The 19,811-nt window shown below is 38.0% G+C and overlaps 5 protein-coding genes across 6 annotated transcripts; 3 read left to right on the forward strand and 2 right to left on the reverse strand.

Annotated features, from left to right (window-relative positions):
* The first annotated feature begins 3,182 nt into the window (after positions 1-3,182).
* LOC113717798 (uncharacterized) lies at positions 3,183-5,824 on the forward strand. 2 transcript variants are annotated; one of them, XM_027242609.2, is made up of 5 exons: positions 3,183-3,886; positions 3,978-4,081; positions 4,168-4,339; positions 4,435-4,557; positions 4,661-5,824. In XM_027242609.2, the coding sequence occupies exons 1-5, from the start codon at positions 3,701-3,703 to the stop codon at positions 5,531-5,533; spliced, it is 1,458 nt and encodes a 485-aa protein (XP_027098410.1). In that variant the 5' UTR covers positions 3,183-3,700; the 3' UTR covers positions 5,534-5,824. The 2 variants fall into 2 exon arrangements, with proteins under 2 accessions (XP_027098410.1, XP_071928467.1); XM_072072366.1 differs by having other exon boundaries at positions 3,724-3,860.
* Positions 5,825-6,550: 726 nt separating this feature from the next.
* Positions 6,551-8,604, reverse strand: LOC113718746 (homologous-pairing protein 2 homolog). Its single transcript, XM_027243657.2, has 6 exons — positions 8,443-8,604; positions 8,196-8,221; positions 7,417-7,684; positions 7,166-7,236; positions 6,881-7,069; positions 6,551-6,807 (listed from the first exon to the last, which is right to left on the reverse strand). The coding sequence occupies exons 1-6, from the start codon at positions 8,468-8,470 to the stop codon at positions 6,709-6,711; spliced, it is 681 nt and encodes a 226-aa protein (XP_027099458.1). The 5' UTR covers positions 8,471-8,604; the 3' UTR covers positions 6,551-6,708.
* A 1,007-nt stretch (positions 8,605-9,611) lies between these two features.
* LOC113718724 (uncharacterized) lies at positions 9,612-12,171 on the forward strand. The gene is made up of 5 exons (XM_027243628.2): positions 9,612-10,128; positions 10,342-10,435; positions 10,632-10,669; positions 10,769-10,904; positions 11,647-12,171. Exons 1-5 carry the CDS (start codon positions 9,763-9,765, stop codon positions 12,060-12,062), a joined length of 1,050 nt encoding a protein of 349 aa, XP_027099429.1. The 5' UTR covers positions 9,612-9,762; the 3' UTR covers positions 12,063-12,171.
* A 694-nt stretch (positions 12,172-12,865) lies between these two features.
* On the reverse strand, positions 12,866-13,691 carry LOC113718016 (small ribosomal subunit protein cS23y-like). The gene is made up of 2 exons (XM_027242918.2): positions 13,308-13,691; positions 12,866-13,230 (listed from the first exon to the last, which is right to left on the reverse strand). Exons 1-2 carry the CDS (start codon positions 13,566-13,568, stop codon positions 12,940-12,942), a joined length of 552 nt encoding a protein of 183 aa, XP_027098719.1. The 5' UTR covers positions 13,569-13,691; the 3' UTR covers positions 12,866-12,939.
* A 2,027-nt stretch (positions 13,692-15,718) lies between these two features.
* Positions 15,719-18,515, forward strand: LOC113717895 (lysine-specific histone demethylase 1 homolog 1-like). Its single transcript, XM_027242738.2, has one exon. It carries the CDS (start codon positions 15,902-15,904, stop codon positions 18,422-18,424), a length of 2,523 nt encoding a protein of 840 aa, XP_027098539.1. The 5' UTR covers positions 15,719-15,901; the 3' UTR covers positions 18,425-18,515.
* The last annotated feature ends 1,296 nt before the right edge of the window (positions 18,516-19,811 follow it).

Raw genomic sequence — 19,811 nt, forward strand, 5'->3', positions numbered from 1 at the left:
GTTAGGACTGAGCAAATCGTGCTGCAGCCAACAATCAAGAGGGGAGAGATCACGATTAAACAATAATTTGGCAAAGCACTTTTAGGTTTGGTTTCTGTACACGATACCTTTTTTTTTTTTTTTGTCAGTTTGGGGGTGTCCGGACCTATATCCGACTACTCCTCCAGCCCCGAGGAGAGTGGGCCCCACCGATCCTCAGGAAATTATTCCGAATTGCTGAGTTCGGGATCGAACCCAGGCCGTCTCACCCTAATGAGGGCTACACGACCACCCGAGCAACCCGTCACCTTGAATAGCTTGTCAATTTGATTCAAAGTCTAGAAGATGGGAAGACAAAAATTTCAAGATGCTGAAATTTACATTGTAATATGTGCATTCTTGGAGACTCTCCACTGAAACAGTAACAATGTGCGTCTTTTTCTAATCTAGAAGGCAGCACTCGAAACGAAACTTCCATTTTTCTAGCACGAAACTTCATGCTTGAAGTTCTCTCGTTGGTGTTGAAGTGTCGTGCCTTTGTTTAGATTGGTTATTGGACAACGTTCACATTATTAGATACTTCGAATGCTAACAAATAATGGAATTTGTGGAAGTATAAATATCTGTTAAAAAAGAATTCGGGAGGGCGGATCTGCAGTGGATTCTTATTAGTAGCATATTTTAATCTTGCATTCCTAAATTAGAAATCGACGTATATTGAGGTATAGAGATTTGAACATGAAATAATTTAAACTGTTTCAAGATAAGGACTTCTACACCAGTCTTTTCTTCTTTGGACCTCTCCTTTCTTTTTCTGAACTTTGCATTTCATTGGTTGCTTCTAAATGGAGATATCTAACGCGGGAGTACCTTGACTATAAGGTGGCTCAGACAGATGGCGATGGGTCGAAGCCACTTTTCACCTAAATATTTTCCATCCCAATCTGTTATCTAAATTCAACTTTTTCCCTCGTTAGAATGTGAAGAAACATGGCACGTAGTGTTAAAAGACGAGCTAAACTATTCGAATTGGATTTGTCTTGATAAGACTTCATCATTTGCATTTGATCTGTCACTAATCAAACCAAACTTGAATAGCAAGTTGTATTTGATTAACTCTTAAACTGAGGTTAAGTTTGGCTTGATTAACATAACGTTAAAACTTATGTGTTGAAAGTTTTAAACTACTCGAATTCGACTGAACAAAAACTGATTTGAATTCGGTTTAATGAGCAAACAAGTCAAATTTAAATACAATTTTAAACTTATAAATTTATCAAACAAACTTGAATATTAGGGTATTTCACTTGATTAAACTTGCTTACATCCTTAAAGATACTCAAATAGTTATGATCTAACTTCCTTGTTCCTAAGAAATTGGGGTTTGGGAGACAAACATATTGCTTAATAAATGAATCGAATCATATAACATAATAATGGCTCTGCTCTTTAGAATTAAGCAAAAACATATGAATCAGATATAAGAATATTAGCTATTCAAAATTTAATCTGGTTTTGGTAAAAGTTTCTATGCGCGTGACAACCCTTTAGCGATTCGCAGAGAAATTTATCAACCGAGTCGTATACATGGTAAGAGAACCAGCAGGCGTTAAGGAAAAAGCTGAATTTTCATTTACGCGATAAAGTTTGTTTCTGATAATGGGTCCACTGTGCAATAAATAGTCAGTTGTGAGGTCCAAATCACAATAAACAAAAACATTAGATATTAAACAGTGTCGCCATTAATACCAGAAGGTTCCTTGTCATACTTCAATTTAACTTGAAATGGTCAAGAATTTTAGGCCTACACTGCCATGGCAATTTTCCTTCTCTTGAAAAAATTGCCCTGAAAAAAAAAAGAAGAAAGACTTTTAATCTTACATCATCTTCTTTGGAACCCATCTCTTACCCTTTAAGATTGTGAAGGGCAATATTTTCATGATGGACAAAATTGCTCTGATGGGGTAGGAGTTGCTCCGTCATTTACAATAGCCAAGAAAAGAGGGCAGGTCTAGAAATTAAGATACCATAAATATCACCGGGACTAGAAATAGACAGTGACAAATTAGTACTCGTAGAGAAAGTCTCTTCAATTTATTTACCCTCACAGGAGCGCGTGAAACCACTTTTTCCATGCAAACAATTTTTGCAAATTCTCTAACTATATGTCCTTGTAAATTGAGTGTTATAAAATAGTAAGTGATTATGTTGTGGCTGGGAACTCTTTAGTGATTCTCCTGAGCTTTCATAAATTCTACAAGAAACCCAAACCCTTAATCCCATCAGTTCTTGATCATGGGAACAAGTAATTGCTGGTTTCTTGGGTTGTATGATTGACCTTGTACATAAGTTTAAAATAAGCTGGTCACCTAATTAATTTGATCTGGTAAGACCCTCTACCTATGTTGCATCTAGGGAAGGTAAAAAGCATTCACATAAGTACGTAGCGTATTTTGTTTTGGTCACAATTAACACTAAGGATTACTGCATTTCTTGCTGTTTCCACACACAAATACACACAGAAAGGCAAATGGAACAAGCAATCCCACCACGAAGGTGGTGGAATTTAATGTTGAAAGAGGAGAAGAAGAAACATGCATGGCAACTAGAACATTATTTGGTTAGGAAGGGAAAAAGAGGAGAATACATGATATATAGAGGAAATGCAATATTGTGTTTTGGCTTGATCTTACAAAACGCACTTCATCTTTTCTTAATTAATATGCTTCATATTTGTTCAATTAGCTATTTAACGTTTCTAGCTCAGTTTTTGTTCCGTGGGCTAATTTCTCAGTACTGTGTGCTAGGTACTAATTATTTTTTTGTTTCTTGATCATGTCATCCTTATGCTTATTAGGATAAGGATTTTATTAGGATAAAGTAACATTTTTTTTTTAATGCATTATTAGGTTGGAGCAACATTTGAGGTGAGATTCAAGAATGATCCTAGGAATTACTTTTGAATGCCTTTTATATAGAAAACACCGTTCAATATCCTAAAACCTTACAGCAAAATTATCATAAAAAACACCTATAGCAAAGAAACCATCTGAATGTAGCCTCAAGCTTCTTTTCCAAAAAGTAATGAAAAATGGCTATTACTATTTGATTTAATCACAAAATAACATGCAGGTTACGACTAACGTAGTCCAAAGTTAAAAACTACGACCCTTTAGGTGAAGCAAGAATGGTAGAAGTGAGAAAAATACAAAGAACTAGATACAGCCTGATACTGATCATTAAAATTAAGAAAAAAAAAAGTAGGTTAATTAAGGAAAAAAAATGTTAAAATATTTTCTGGACCATGAATATCACCTGTACACGAATCACCAGCGCGTGCCCCCCTGACTCCCTGGCAAACGAACGAAACCAGCGGCGTTTAATTTCCTCGAACTTTTAACCTAGTCCTTGCCAATGACTTAGTATCTAAGTAAATCCCCACACGCTCAATTTCATTGCAACTGCGCTGATCTGATTCACACACACAACACACACTGATTATAATTCCACGCATATATAAACTACTCACAGGAAACAAATTGTTCGCGTAAATTACCTTCAGCACCTAAAAGGCGCAAACGAGCCTAGCTAGATCGTTTGTTTGGGCTCGTTTGTTTCCTTGTGCTGCTGAATCATATACTCATATTTGCAAGCTTAGCTGCCACCACTTTTGTGTTCATATCAGAAGCTTAGTAAGGCTAGCAACGATCAAAGACTGAGCATGGGAAAGAGGCTTGATGCTCTATTTGGAAGAAGTTTGAAGACAAACAAATTACAGGCCAACATTAAGCTTGGTATTTCAAGGCTTCCTGTCCTCAAAAACCAGCGCCAGGCTCGTTGCACCGTGGCCCGTTCTGATGTTCTTCAATTCCTGAGCCTAGGTCAGCATGAGAGAGCTCTTCTTAGGGTGAGTGATTGGCTTTTCTTGATGTTTTCCTTTCTGTATTTTTGTTTGTTCTTAGTGACTTTTTGTGCCCAATATGGTTCTGTTCTGATAGGTTGAACAAGTGATCAAGGAGCAGAACATGTTGGATGTGTATGTTATAATAGAACGCTATTGCCATCAGTTGACCGAGAGGATCAACCTCATTGAGCATGAAAGGTTGGTTTTTCTTTATTAAGTTTGACGTGATACAAGAAGTTGATTTTTTTTGGTTGATCAATAATGGTATTGTTTCTTGGCTGCAGAGTGTGTCCTGAGGAATTGAAGGAGACAGTATCAAGCTTGATTTATGCAGCTTCAAGATGCGGGGACTTCCCTGAACTTCAAGATATTCGTGCAATTTTTACATCCCGTTTTGGGAAGGAATTTGTAGCTCGAGCTGTTGAGTTGCGAAACAATTGTGGAGTTAATCCTCAAGTAAAGCTAATTGACAAAAACAGGCCCAATGAAAAATTTGTTTTTAGGAAGTCAATAAAAAAGTTTGTTTTCTTATGCGTATTTGTTGTATGCAGATGATACAGAAGCTATCTACCAGGATGCCAAGCTTGGAGAACAGAATGATGGTGCTCAAGGAAATTGCTACAGAGAACAACATTGTTCTGCAAATTGAAGAAGTGGAAGTAGAAATATCAAAGGTAAAGTAAGCTGTTCTTATCAAGGAGAGTAAAGGACCAGAGTATTGTCCTCTATGTGTAGTGCACAAAGCTCAACTTACTCTTTCATTTATATGATTTGCAGGCGCAAACGGAGACGGATACAAAGCAGGGTCAAGCAAAACCAAAAACACCAACTCACTCTGGAGATTTAGGAAGTGTTGAAGGATGTTCGGACTCGATGGAAGTGAGGAATAAATATAAGGATGTAGCTGCTGCAGCACAAGCAGCGTTTGAATCAGCAGCTTATGCAGCTGCTGCTGCAAGAGCAGCTGTGGAACTGTCCCGATCTGACTCACATGATCCCGATGATCTAAATAATACAAAACTGCAGCCAAGAGTCATGTCAAGAACTCGTCAGTCATTTAAATCCAATTCCCAAACTGGAGAAGAAAAAGAAATTGATGAAGAGAAAGTAGGAATGGCATTTGAGAAAATCCACCCTGCTCAACACTATTCTTCCGAGTCTGAGGGCGAAAAGATTATAGCAGAAAACTTCAAACAACGCAAGAATGAAGGGGAGATTAAAAGGTCATTGTCTACATCGAGCTCAGAATCATTTGATAACAACTTCAGTGGAACTAGAACATATTGCGATGATGAGCTTCTGATGAAGCTAGAGGAAAAGGAGATAGTTTTTGATGAAAGTGATGATGAGACTAAGGAGAAAAGCAGAACATTTTTGTCAAGAACCAAAGATTTAGGTTTAGAAGATAAGCAAACTTCGCAAAGGAAGAAGATTCCGGATTCTGAACAAAGGTATTCTATTAAAGGAGATATCAACGAAGACGACTTCGGATTACCTTCCTCTCCAGCTCACAAGCACTTTTCTTTAAGATCTCACGCTGGCCTCAAGAAGGAAAAAGCGACAGAGAAGTTCATCAGCTCTCGTGCAGACCACTTGAATATGGAGAAGAGGCCAATTTCTGTCAGAACTAAAAGGACGTATGGTCGGTGACAAGCTGATGGAGATAGCAGATACTGCCAGAGCACTAAGTATTGTGAATTGCACTAATCTCTCTGGCTGTTTTTGCAGATTATATTTTTCTTTGTTCATTTTTTGAGAATAATGGTTGTTAATTCATTATGTTGGTTTTCTTGGTTACTTGATTGGTAGGGGGAAGGTTGGGTTGGATGTTAAGGTGGAAGGGATTGTGAGACCTCTCAGATACCCAAAAAAAAAAGGTGGTTACTTGTTTTGTAAAGCTTATAGCTATTGTATCCTTTATCAAGATTCAGAATTTTCATACATGAGTTTTCCTTTCAATTTGATGCAAATACCCGTGAAACCATTACTCCCAAAAAGCTATTTAAATGGAAAAAAGAGGCATAACATATTTACCAAGGCTCCAAGCGAATCAAAATGTATTGGACGAAGCTTGGGTGCTGCAGCCTACAGGCAGTAAAACTGAAGGCATCTTACAAAGAAAATTTTCATGGCCGAATTGGCTATTTTCAACAGCAGAATGTACATACCTACCCAAAATGCAAGTAAATGCTATTGTGGTTAACAATTTATCCCATAACTGCTTTTAAATAACAAGCTTTTGCCAACAACAAAAGCGAAAAGGTTACAGTCCAGGAGATCAGAAGTAGATTTTTTTTTTTTTTTTTTTTATAAGAGACTCTGAAATGAAGACTTCGTATGCAGGATTAAGAGTTCATGGTAGTAAAGTATCGAGCTCTACTGCTTAAGAGTCCTCTAAGCCAAATTTGATTTCTACGCTGACTGCAAAACCATTTGATTTATTCCAGTTTGAAAAGGTTTATCACATGATGAAAGTAGATCATATTGAAATAGCTAACCGGAAAGGATAATTAGGTGAAAACCATAATTGTCATCTTTAAAGCTCTTGTCTTGACTGTTGATCAGACTAATGATCTTTCTTCTAATTTGTTCTAGTTCAAAGCTCAGATGTATTCAACTGTCAATCTGAAGTATGGTAGAAGTTGTACAGTGAAAATAAAAACAAAATGAATCAAATGGAAGCAGAAACTTTATTCACATAAAATAGTCATTTGAGATCTAAACAGTACCCACACTTAATGATATGTAATACAAAAAATTTTCCGCATAAACCATGCAAAACCTTTTGTATACATACAAGAACAGTGTGCTTTTGTGCAGAAAAATTACAGGCCTCTGGCACGCTTCTTTCCTTGTTGCCTTAGGTCAATAAAGGATTGTAAACTCACTCCAACATCTTCATCATACTCAATCCCAAGTTCTTCCTGTAAATTTAAATGCCAATTATGAAGCGAAAATTGCAGAATCTGACTATTACGTTATGAGCTTAAGATGTACCTTGAATTCTTTAAGGTCTTTGGGTGAGTTCTCAGTTATAGCATCCCATATATCTTTGAACATCCTTTTCCGTCTTCGCCACTGGTTTACTGTTTCAAAATACATCCCCTCCACAGCTTTTCGCTCTTCTGGATTGACCAGTGTTACTCCTTCCCTTAACTTAGTCAGTTTCTCTTCCATATCTTTTACCTAAAACACAAGTTAAGAGTTCAAACATTCATTCTGAAGTTTCTAGTACAGAGTATCAGGCTGGTAGAGTAATTGAAGAATTTCAGTGTCACCAACCTCTTTTCTTATTTTGGCTTCTTTTTTGTGTACCTCTTCCAGTGTCAAATTTGACTGCAGAGCTTTGATTTCTGCATCAGCATTAAGAAATCCATCCCATATGAACAAAAACCCATGTTCAGCAGCTAATCAGAATCATTTAAATTGCATACTCCCAGATTAATAACTAGCACAAAATATGTGATTAGCAAAGACGGAACCAAGTCATTAATCTTGCTAACAAAAATATACAGAGATTTGAAGAAGACAACCTCCCTCAACTGCACTGATTGCTTTTCTTTGCCCATCCAGCTCTTCTTGCAGCTTGATATTTTCCTCTTTCATCTGATTAAGCTCTTCACCATTTGGAATGTCAAACTGATCTTGTCTAGCAAGATAGATCTTCTGCTTTCCATATTCCTTGAATGATATCTTTCCGCTATCAGCAAGAGTATCTAAAGCTTTCTGTATTGCCCCCTTTTTGAGATTGAACTTTTGTAGACAATCAGCCACAATTTGTGAATTCAACGGCTTATTTTGCTGCATTACAGACCCAAAGACAAACATAATAACAATTTCAAAGAAAAAAAAGAGACTCCAGAATTACTTGTATAAGCAAACATATTAATTCAAACAAAAAAAAACTTCTGATCCAAAAAAATACACAGCACTTAAATGCACAAAAAGCTTTGACTGCTAAATTTAAATGCCCAGAACTCTTCCTTGTGAAAAAAGAGAAAATCTGATGACAGTACTCAATGTTTCGCAGTAATATTTAAATGTTCAGAGTTTACGGCAACATCAGTAGAACTTCTTAATAAAGTATGCGGAATTTACAAAACAAATAAACAGATTTAAAGCTTTAATCCCAAAGTTAAATCCTAGTAAATAATACTCTACTTACTAAAAGACATTAAAGAAGGGGGAAGTCATAATGAAAAAGAGAACAAATTCAAAACATTGATATTATGACTACGATATATAGTGTAACTTCAAATAAATCCAGAAAAAGGGACACGACGAAATTGGGGAAATTACGAAGACATGTTACCTCGTTCACGAAATTGAGCACGATTCCTGCAAAAATGAATCAACAGACAAATGAACTGCTTATTTATAATTAGAAGCTCAAGTAAAAGTATGCTTTCCACGAAACCCCTAAAATCAGAACCAAATTTGAAGAAACTAAAGAAAGTTTCAATTAAAAATTGATGCCGGTTAATGGATTGTGGATTATTTGCTAGTGTAGCTGGAGATGTATAAGTCGAGTGAAAGCGAGGCGAAAATAGTAAAATTACCTTCGGTGCTGTCGGATTTAGGAGCCATGGCCGGAGAGATTGTCCAACAGGAAGATGGCGATGAAAGAGTGTGTGTGTGTGTGCGTGATGGCGGGAAAATGAGTTGCTTAATCCACTCTGAGTGTGGCGAAAAAAGTGTGCTGCGTTCGACAAAGTGAGGAACAAGATTAAGCCAAGCGATGTCGTTTGAGTGCTATAGAAATGTGGAAGAATAGGGTATTATGGATTTGTTTCTATTTTTTTTTGGTCATCACGATAATATTTTTATAACTTAATCTATTCTAATTTAGGAGGAGGGGAAGCCCATGGGAGTTGAATCTCTTTGGAGAAAAGCCACTGAAGGTAATCACATATAATGGCAAATTAGTGGGAGATAGGATTGAATTCTTGATCTTACACACCACCAAAACTTAGTTGTTAGGTGGTGACCACCAACCGATGTAGAATGTGCCAAAACCTCATTGATCATAATCATTTAATCAACAATACTACTCATGGATAGATTAGATTTTTAATTTTGTTTTGGCTACTGAAAAATCCAATATGCAAAAACAAACAAGAACAAAATTTTGAATAATCTGTAATCAAACGATTACACTTCTATTAATTGAGTTGGATTTTGAGCATCAAGTTTTGGGGCTATTTTAGGCTGATAATTGTTATTTCATTTTTAAGTTATCATGTGTATGCAAAAGAGGTATCACATTAAAATATACTAGTATAATATGTATTCCCTTTTTAAAATATAAATAAGTATAACATCAATGTATAATAGATAACCTAAAAAAGTATGGATTAATCTTTTATATACTAATTGTGTATAAACTATCACAATTGAATGCATGACAATTCATCTGAATGTAAATTTAAAATCTAAATTTTATTCATGTGTCATGCATCTAATTGTTCTAGTGTATACACTGTTTGTGTATACAATATTTACTCGAAAGGTAAACCACCTAAATCTCGAAGAAGAATGATGCAGATTAGATTAAACCGGTTAAAGGCGTGATATTTAGATACAGAGCACTTTGAGAGGGGTGTGGATTTACGTTGCTTCATAAATCGGATGAAATTATATAGCGACTTCAAAAGCATCCACTAGAAGGCGTGGAACCGTATTCTCTGAAAAAAGTACTTGAATAATGCTACACCACGTAGCCGTAGCCCCATCCAAATCCCACCGTCGCCAAGTCCTACTGAAATAGCTACTGAGCTTCCACCATCCTGCGCTAGACATTTGTACCTCCTCTTTTTCTTTCTAACTGGGATTGAGTGACCGGAGAGAATTTCACCGGCGACCGGCCGTGAAATCTGAAAATGCTGACGGCGAGAACCTTTCTATGCAAGCCATTCAACTCAAGACCGCCTTCGTGGGCGCCGAGCAGCGTTAACCACGTCGCAGCTGCTAACACCAAGAAAAGGCAGAGTGATACTAATTTTGATAAATTCAAGACCAAGGAGAATAAGGGGTGGTTTAAATTTGGAATTACTAGTACTGGACTTTATCTTTCCAGTGGGGCTCGCCGTCGCCGGAATTCCACTCCCATTACAACAACCGCCGGCGTCGGTGGTGACAGTTCAGTTACAGAGTTGGATGACAATATAAGGAAATTACTGCAAGCTGTCTTATGGGTTGCTGAGGGAGTCTACATTTTGTGGCTCTTCTTGCTTCCTTATGCTCCAGTATGTTCCCCGCTCCCTCCTTCTCTTTGGTTCTTTAATTATGCATTGCTTATTGCAATTTCAGAGTTGTTCTTATGTTGGTTTTTCTGACTTTACGTTTTCAATCTATTTGGGGAAATTATTGGGAGGAAAAGTGCCGCTTTACGGTTCTTAATCGGTTATGTTTATTTCCTGGGATGAATTGAAGACATGTTTATATGTTGATATATGCAGGGGGATCCTGTGTGGGCTATCAGTTCAGAGACGGTCAATTCTCTAGTGGGCCTGTCTCTCAATTTCTTCTTCATTTTGCCGCTGTTGAATGCTGGTAATTGAAACTGTATTGGTTATCATACAAATTTAGAAGCTCCATTTGTGAACTCTCTCTTTGTTCCCGCGTAATCTTACCGTCCACATTTGCACGAAGACCGGATACACATTTCTAATTGAGTCCTAGCATTCTTGTTGCCACTGAATTAGATTTTTCTGTTCCCTTATTTGTGCAATAAATTTTGGCAGAGTAGTTGGAGTTCATACATTGGAGGCACCAGTGCTTCACCCGGTACTGGCAAATCTCTTTTGATAAGCAGTTATTTTTGTCCCTAGAGTTGTTGATTGATCTGAGCCGATCTTTGACATGAGTTGTTTTCTCCTTCTTTAGATGTCTGAGGGATTGTTCAACTTTGTTATCGGTTGGACCTTGATGTTTGCTCCTCTACTGTATACCGATTGGAGAAGAGACAGATATGGGGGTTCGTTGGACGTTCTGTGGGGATTCCAAATGTTCCTTACAAATAGTAAGATTTCTCATAAGCCCTTGTACTTGTCTTGCTGTGGAATTGCAGCTACAAATTCATTACCATCATGGCTTTTTTTTGTCTGAAAATATAGTTTGAATGAGATTTTATCAATTTGCTACTATAAGCATATTCTTAATGTTAAATTTTCAGATTTTGGTAATTTCACACTGCTGTCTAACTGTGATGAATATGAAGTTGTTTCCAGCATCAATAGCTTTTGTTGGGAAATGATCTAATACACTAAGCAACTTGCTTTTAAAGCCTAAACTTTAATAAGCAAAATAAGTCATAATAAGTCATCTGTATGATTTTTATCTTGCAATTTTTCCTCTATCTCACAAATTCTGAGCTTCCTGCTCAATTGTGTCTTACGCCATGCTGCGCAAACAACAAGAGGGAGATCATCTGATTATTGTACTTTTGATGGAAAAAGATTTCTAGAGCTATTTTCTTGATGGCTACTGTAGTTTCCTTCCTCAAAATGGTTGGGGACGTACCACTACAAAGCTCTTTTTAAGTCAAGGATCTCTTTCATTTTGACCCTTATTAATATAGTTTGAAAAATTTACCAATCCTGTGATTGCTAAAAGTTTTCAAGAGGTAATTCCTTCTGACTTTTCTTTTTCCTTTTTTTAAGCTAAGTTGCTTTCCACTGTTCTTTCATATATGAACCAAATTTTGTGAAGGTTGATTGCTATATTTGTTGGTTACATGAGTTTTGCATTGTTTCATATTTCAGCATTCTTGATACCATACATGGCCATCCGTCTGAACAAGATCGGCACGGAATATAATCCAAGGAAGACGTCTCAGCTAGGTTCCATTATGACTAAAGGTGCACCAGTTGTTGGACTGATTGGTGCAGCTGTTTGTCTGCTATCCACAGTGTGGGCGCTCTACGGACGAGGAGATGGAAGTTTTGGGAGTGTACCGGAAAGATTAGAGTTCTTGATGAGTTATCTGGGCTCTGAAAGGCTTGCATATGCCTTTGTTTGGGATATCTGTTTTTATGTAATATTCCAGCCATGGTTGATAGGAGACAACATACAAAATGTTCAGAAAGATAATGTTGCTGTAGTTAGGTATCTTAGATATATCCCTGTAGTTGGTTTAGTAGCATACTGTCTTTGTTTGAATCCAGATCAGGAGACATAGCTGGAATATACATCAGCTCACTATAGGTGTTTAATTCTTCAACTTTATCTGATACTCAGCTCACATTTTCTGTTCCTATAAAATTTTTATCTTGTAGTTTCTATTTAAACGTAGAGAATTCCAAAATGGTCTCATCTAAAGCAGCACATTTCTTTGATGTTTGTAGCGAAAGTCCTTGCCATTTGTTAATGAGCAAGGATACTGATCACCTAGGATATGCAAGTTTGGACTATAAGAAGCACTTGACGTGTGAATGTCATTTAGCACCATCCGGTGAAACAGAAATTCCAACAGGTGGCCACTCTACGTCATTGATGCTTCAGAGCAGGCTGAAGAATGCTCGGAAAACTTTTGTTTTGTATTGTTTTCTTTTTCCTGCTCCTTAATCTTTTCCTAATGCATCATCTCAGCTCTCACGTTTCATTGTGTGGTTCCTTCTAGATAACACTCTTTGGGGATTAACTTCTCTGGAACTTCAGTCCATAGTGAAGTATTTTCTGGAATAAGGACTCGGTATGATATAGAAGTCTGGAATAAGGACTCGGTATGATATAGAAGTGATCCTTCCAGAGAAATTGGAATCTGATTTAACTTTTAAGGCCTCAAAAATGACGAAGATCTTTTAACTGCATGATTTTAACTGATATTGATTACAGGAGTATGTTTCCATTGATGATCCATTCGACTGGCTTGGGCGCATGTCAAGGAAGAAGCACCTAGTTATGTAAATGTTTGAAATCACAAACATCCAGAGTAGGACTAAACAAGCAGTTAACAAGCTATAGTATTGAGAACAACCCAAATTCTGCAAAAGCAAAATAGAATTTTGATATCTGGAGTAAAAATTTGCACCAAAAAAAAAACTGATTTCAGTATATTATTGAGACAAATTGCCGCCGCTCTGCTGCCATAAATTGATGATATCAGTTGCCTGATTTAACAGGATAATCATTTTCTTCTGGGATACCCATGACTTGCTCTCTAGAGTAGCTCTAAGCTCTTCCCATGCATCTTTCCTCGGCCAAAAGAAGTAGGGGCTGAGAGGAACAGCTCCATGGCCTGGTATCTTTTGATCCAGGGCCAGACCAATATTCTTTTCCATCCATATGAACTTCAACACCAGCTCAGGCTTTGGCTTCTGTGCTCCCTTGGCCACCGTTTCGGCTTTCTGAAAATCAAGAATTAAACAAAAATAAACACAAGGATCACATAACATAAACGAACTCAAAGGGAACATAAACAGACATGTACTGCAGGTTCGGGTGAAGGCTCAGCTGGAGTTTCTGTTTCTGTTGCAACTTCTTCTGCTGTAGCCGCAGCCTGGAGCGTCTGAATTGTGCTAAAGGGCTTTCTTTTGAAGCTCAGAATGGTTGGTGAAATTGGAGAAACAGCTCTAGACTTCAATGAAGCGGAGGTTTGGAAAGGTACGCAACAAGGATTCTGGGAAGGTAAGGAGGGATATGTCAAAGTGCCCTTGATACCAGACTGCGGTGACATAGACAACATTGTGAATCCTATTTAACAGAAGAAAGAAAGAGAGAGGGAGAGGAGAAGAGGGGGTTGGGGGGAGGAAGTAGGATCTTATATGTGAAAGAATGGACAAAGCTTGAGGACTTGCTGCATTGATCAGTCTGGATAAGGTAATTAAGATCAGATCAGTAGATTACTGTTTCAGAGCTTCAGAAAACAGAAATTGAACGGCTATAAGGCCACTGTTCCTAAGAAGGTGAATTGGGCTGGTCCAATAATACTTTTAAGAGGCCCAGCCTCAGGAAAGCAAATGACTCTCATGCTCTCCAATCCCCCGTGTCAGATTAGTTCTTAAGATTAAATCTGTTGAAAAAAAATAAAAGAAAGAGACCAAGGGAAGGGACTAAAGATTTAAAGAGCGATGTGAAAACTATATTGACCGGCTGACTTGTAAGAATCTCTGTGACTTATGATTTCGAAAGTATGCTCTAATTTGTGGTGGTAATCAGAATTAAACCTATTCAAACTTTCATTTATATATGAAAAAAATTGTTTCTTCCTACTGAAACTATATATTTGTCTTGTTAGCTCGTACAAGCTTGATTTACAAAAATGTGCGTAGACTAAAAATCCGTTTTAGAAACTTTTTGTTGTTGTTGCAACAAACTTATTCTTTTTTTACCATATGATACTTATCCCGTTCTAATTATAACTTCCTGTTTGGATTGCTATTTTTGGAATTTTTGTAAAAAAAATGTTGTAACGATTTGTTGTATGTGAAGCAAAAAAGTGATAGAAAAATGTGTTTATTGAAAGTGTAGAAATTTTTTGAGGAAAAATTGCTTTTTAAAAATGTCGAATAAAAAGAATTTGTTAAGCTTCATGCCTTCACCTGCAAAGGATTGTAAAGCTTCGAAATTTTACCATAAAATACTGAGTTTTTAAAATCCTCTGAATACATTCACTACAATCAGTCCGGCAGCGGTATTTGGTGAATTAAATCATCCAGAAATTTTCATTAAATCATGCATTGCCACACAAATGTGTATGTCAAAATTAATCTCAACTTTATCGTTTGAAATAGAATAACTCCCACAATATACAATTGACAACTAATCGTCCAAATATCATATATCTCTATATGTCATTACTTTTAGTCTTTAGATACCATCACAAAATACATATAGAAAAACAAAATTTTGATTTTTTTTTAAAGAAAGCATTAAAACCAAAGATTACATAGCTATAAAAATCAGTATATTCTTAAAAAAAAAACTACTAAATATTAAGAAATCCTAATCCCATCTGAAAAAAAAGAAAATAAAATAAAAGTAATTTCAGATACCTCCATTGAGGTTTCTATCGCTTTCATTGACCTCCCTTGAGGATTTAAAAATTATACTGACCTCCCTTATTAAATTTTTGGGACCCTTTGCTTACATCATTAGGGTAAAATTACTGATTTGTCCAAAGATATTGTGTTTATTACTAACATTTATATGAAAAAAGTTATCTCATGAACTAATTAAAAGAAATAATCATGCTTAAGAGGAATAATTATTATTTGATGTATAATTAACAACAATAACTGCAATTATCATAGTTCTCACTAGACCTTTTTTTGATGTGTAATTAATAATAATAATTGTAATTGCCTAGCCAAACTGCCATTTCCTCTTCTACTATAACTTCTTCTCTCCCTAAATTATTATATCTTTTTTTGCTACTTACTTCTTCTTCTTCATCTCCACCATACCATTTGAAGTACATACAATTTGCATGGATTCTTTTTGCTCTCAAATAATTTCACTATAGTCTTGCAATTGTAGCTACAATATCTGTTCCTAAAGGTGAAAGCTGTGGGTGAATTCCATGGTTCCCCACTATGGCTCGAAGAAGCTACAATTTCTGTACCAAAATTTTCATTATTAACTTGCAATATTGCACAACAGAATCACTTCTTTACATCTCAAATATTGAAGTTCATGCCCCAAACAGAGGTAGTTGCGAAGTTTGTATGCTGTTGCACAAGAATGAAAAAAATGGCCATTGCACAAAACTAGTGGCCGTTGGTGTTGCTGCTAAAGCATGGCTTTACGTTGTTGCAAAAATACCTATTTTTCTGGTGCTTGGACTGAATTATTACCAAAAATATAAAAGCATGGGAGTGTGTAATTTTTGAAACATCAGGGGAGGTCAATAAAAAGTGTTAGAAACCTCAAGGGAGGTTTCTGAAACTATCCCTAAAATAAAAACAAAGCCTATATTGGTTACCCTGTAGCTATAGTACATTGTGCTTAGAAGTTAGGACCACCGCTCTTACGGTAAACAAGCCAACGCTACCTTGAAACTGTCTCGGCTAACCGGCCATGGAAACCACCGAGCCTCGGCCCCCGACCAATGTTTCAGCTAATGCCACCGTCTCCGGCGACGGCAACGAAGATATTCCCAGCTTGAACAACATGCCTAACCATTCATCTTCTCCTAAAACGACAGCTGGCCCTACCGCTTCTGATCCTCAACCCATGGACACCTCAGAACCCGTTAATGAATCCCAACCCACCTCCGAAACTGTACCCCAAGCCGCAGCCGCTTCAACCGCTGACCCTGCCCCACCTCCGCCCAGAAAGCGGCGTCGTCGAAAGAAGCTGTTTACTGATATGATATCGACCAGCTCCGCCGCGTCCGGCCTCCGCGTCCTCCGCCCCCATCCTAAACCCTCTACCGCCTACTCCTATTCCTACTCCGAAACCGAGCTCGTGGACGAACCCGACGATGGGAAACCCCATATCCTCCATCGCCGCCGTGGCGGCAGCGGAGGAAGCAGTAGTAAAATATCCGACCTAGCTAAAGAAGTCGACATTGAAGCCCTGATTGCCATATCCGTTGGATTCCCTGTTGATTCCTTAACCGAGGAAGAAATCGAGGCCAATGTCGTCTCCCAAATCGGCGGCGCCGAGCAAGCGAATTACATTGTCGTCCGCAACCATATTCTCGCCCGGTGGCGGTCAAACGTTTCCGTTTGGCTGACGAAAGACCACGCCTTGGAGTCAATCCGGGCTGAGCATAAAGCCCTTGTCAACTCTGCGTACTATTTCCTCCTCCACCATGGCTATATAAACTTCGGGCTTGCTCCGGCGATTAAAGAAATGAAATTAAAACCCCCAGAAGGCGCCCCGAAGGCGAACGTGGTCGTAATTGGAGCTGGGCTCTCCGGTTTAGTAGCTGCAAGACAGTTAATTTTTTTGGGTTTTAAGGTTGTGGTTTTGGAGGGCCGGGCCCGGCCAGGTGGACGGGTTCGAACCAAGAAAATGTGTGGTGATAAGGATGATATTGTTGCCGCCGCAGATTTAGGCGGGAGTGTGCTGACTGGGATCAATGGGAATCCATTAGGAGTTCTTGCTAGACAGTTAGGAGTTCCTCTTCATAAGGTGAGGGATATCTGTCCTTTGTATTTACCTAATGGTAGAACTGTTAATCCAGATATTGATTCGAGAGTGGAAGTTTCGTTTAATAAGTTGTTGGATAGAGTTTGTAAGCTTAGACAGGCTATGCTGGAGGAAGTTAGATCAGTAGATGTTTCATTAGGTACCGCATTAGAGACGTTTAGGCAAGTCTATAGGGTAGCTGAGGATCCTCAAGAAAGAATGCTCTTGGATTGGCACTTGGCCAATTTGGAGTATGCTAATGCGTCCTTGATGTCCAAGTTATCAATGTCATATTGGGATCAAGATGATCCGTATGAAATGGGAGGCGATCATTGTTTTATGCCGGGAGGTAACGAGACATTAATTCGAGTATTGGCTGAGGACCTTCCAATATTTTATAACCGCGCAGTTGACACTGTCAAGTACGGTATTGATGGGGTTTTAGTGCATGCAGGCGGGCAGGCTTATCGAGGGGATATGGTGCTTTGTACTGTTCCCTTGGGGGTGCTCAAAAAGGATGTTATTCAATTTGTACCAGACCTTCCAGAGAGGAAGAGAGAGGCTATTGAGAGATTGGGGTTTGGGTTGTTGAACAAAGTCGCAATCTTGTTTCCATATGATTTCTGGGGTGGTGATATTGATACTTTTGGGCATTTGACTGACGATCCGAATACAAGAGGCGAGTTTTTTCTGTTTTATAGTTATTCTTCAGTAGCAGGAGGACCACTTCTTGTGGCTCTTGTGGCTGGAGATGCAGCACTTAAGTTTGAAATGATGTCCCCTGTTGAATCTGTCCAGAAGGTTCTTGAAATACTGAAGAGTATATTCAGCCCAAAAGGGATAGCAGTTCCAGATCCTGTTCAGGCAGTTTGCACTCGTTGGGGTCAAGATCGGTTTTCCTATGGCTCTTATTCTTATGTTGCAATTGGAGCTTCTGGAGATGATTATGATATTCTAGCAGAGAGTGTTGGAGACCGACTTTTCTTTGCAGGAGAAGCAACAAACAAGCAGTATCCAGCAACAATGCATGGAGCTTTTCTTAGTGGGATGAGAGAGGCTGCTAATATCTTGAGGGTTGCCAAGAGGCGGTCAATTGTTCCAGCTGAAAGATCAAATAGTGCAGCTCTAGAAAACGGGGATATTGATAGGTTGTTTAATGCTCCAGACCTCACATTTGGTAGCTTCTCTGTGTTGTTTGATCCCAGGTCAACCGATCTAGAGTCTAATGCTGTATTACGAATTGCTTTAAAAGGTGAGAAATCTGGAGCTGTTGGTATTTATCTCTACGGTTTGATCCCCAGGAAGCAGGTGATTGAACTAAGTAAGGTGGCTGGAGATCTAGACCGCTTACATATGCTAACTCGTGAGTTTCATGTGAGGTTGGTTGGGAGGAAGAGTTTAAGCAATATGGCAGAATCTCTTCTTACAGTCATTAGATCCAGCAGATTAAGTAACTTGAGTTAGAGCTCTTAGTAAATTTTGTAGCAGAACTCATAAGTGGGTATTTTGTAAATGGTTCCAGATTGATCTTAATTGATTAAAGATTTGAACTTTACCTTTCTGTCTATGGTCCGTTTATTTACTTACTTGGGTATAATCTTTCTCTGACATCAAATCCTTTTGAAGTTTCATGATCTGAACCTTTAACTAGACTTCATCTAGTCAAGTCGGCAGCTCTTTAGCCATATCTCGGTGCTTTTTCCGCAAGTACTTACAATTTGACGTTTCTGTCATGCCAAGCCAGGCTTAAACATGTGATGATCCATTTCGTGAAATCGAGTGGTTAAAGATTAGCCAGTTAAGTCTTGTAAATCTGTAGCTTGTTAACAGTCTTGATTGAATCTGCAGTTCTAGTTGTCTTTTTGTTTCTCTTGCTGGGAACTTTTGTGCCCTGTAATTTGCTGAAGTAATCTGTAATTTTAATTCTGCACCCAAACTCAACTTAATTGGCAGGGACATCAAGCTACGCATGGCCTCCTTAATGCAGTTACTGTTTCTTCGAGTCTTTTCATTTAACTCTAGAACGTTTCATGACGTGAGACATGGGACTTCTGATTTTTGGTATGGAGTTTGTACAGCTGTTCGGAAATTTCAGCAGCCATTTTGAAATTATCCATAAGCTAGATAATCAAAATACCAACTTATGTTCCAAGTTTCTGGGCGATCAGACTGAACACTGTATTGCTTAAGATGGTGCCTGACGAGATCAATAGAAACATTCCAAATGGAGAAAGGTGTGTGATATGAATTCTGAAGTGCTACAGCAGAAAAGGAGACTTGGCAATTTAGCTAATGGTATGGAAGGAATGGAACAGAAAAGGTATTTGATCAAAACCACTAATGTTATTGCAAAATGCTGGAGGCTGAGAGGAGGCATTGAACTCGCCAAACCCTTGGATGATCGTTACTCGTCTATTCAAGACCTGACCTCAATCCTGAATGATTGTAGAACTTTCTTTGCTGCTTAAATTCCAACAGGTGCAAGGGAAACGAATGAATAGACTGTTGGGGTAACAACATAGTAGATTGTTGATGTTGGGCGACGAAGAAGACGAAAAAAAAAGAAGGGGTTGGGAGTTATAAGTTTGGGAGAAAACCTTTTCAAATTTTTTTATTAACATATTGATTTTTGTCTTCTCCAATTAGGGAATATTTTCATTGATGATTCGAGGGGTGTTAGTTTTCTGAAGATGACTTTAATGAATTAAATCTTGTCTTATTTACTTTATCAATTATTTTTTCATACCAAAAAGGCAAAAATCTGAAAAAAAAAAAAAAAAACACCAAAGAAGAGACCAAACTACATCTCTTATGTCTTAATGAGTGGTGGGAATACCCGTTAGAAAAATCC

Source organism: Coffea arabica, chromosome 11e (assembly GCF_036785885.1).
Source record: "Coffea arabica cultivar ET-39 chromosome 11e, Coffea Arabica ET-39 HiFi, whole genome shotgun sequence".
Taxonomy (NCBI): Eukaryota; Viridiplantae; Streptophyta; class Magnoliopsida; order Gentianales; family Rubiaceae; genus Coffea; species Coffea arabica.

Bases quoted from the DNA above. Each gene is read 5' to 3' on its own strand.
- LOC113718746 (XM_027243657.2), bottom strand. From the start codon at position 8,470: ATGGCTCCTAAATCCGACAGCACCGAAG. The intron at 7,685-8,195 runs GTAACATGTCTT...TCTGTAATGCAG, and splicing joins TGCTCAATTTCGTGAACGAG to CAAAATAAGCCGTTGAATTC. The intron at 6,808-6,880 runs GTACATCTTAAG...TTAAATTTACAG, and splicing joins AAGACCTTAAAGAATTCAAG to GAAGAACTTGGGATTGAGTA.
- LOC113717798 (XM_027242609.2), top strand. From the start codon at position 3,701: ATGGGAAAGAGGCTTGATGCTCTATTTGGAAGAAGTTTGAAGACAAAC. The intron at 4,082-4,167 runs GTTGGTTTTTCT...TCTTGGCTGCAG, and splicing joins AACCTCATTGAGCATGAAAG to AGTGTGTCCTGAGGAATTGA. The intron at 4,340-4,434 runs GTAAAGCTAATT...TGTTGTATGCAG, and splicing joins ATTGTGGAGTTAATCCTCAA to ATGATACAGAAGCTATCTAC.
- LOC113717895 (XM_027242738.2), top strand. From the start codon at position 15,902: ATGGAAACCACCGAGCCTCGGCCCCCGACCAATGTTTCAGCTAATGCC.
- LOC113718016 (XM_027242918.2), bottom strand. From the start codon at position 13,568: ATGTTGTCTATGTCACCGCAGTCTGGTATCAAGGGCACTTTGACATAT. The intron at 13,231-13,307 runs GTCTGTTTATGT...CTTGATTTTCAG, and splicing joins CACCCGAACCTGCAGTACAT to AAAGCCGAAACGGTGGCCAA.
- LOC113718724 (XM_027243628.2), top strand. From the start codon at position 9,763: ATGCTGACGGCGAGAACCTTTCTATGCAAGCCATTCAACTCAAGACCG. The intron at 10,436-10,631 runs GTAATTGAAACT...TTGGCAGAGTAG, and splicing joins TTTGCCGCTGTTGAATGCTG to TTGGAGTTCATACATTGGAG. The intron at 10,670-10,768 runs GTACTGGCAAAT...CTCCTTCTTTAG, and splicing joins AGGCACCAGTGCTTCACCCG to ATGTCTGAGGGATTGTTCAA.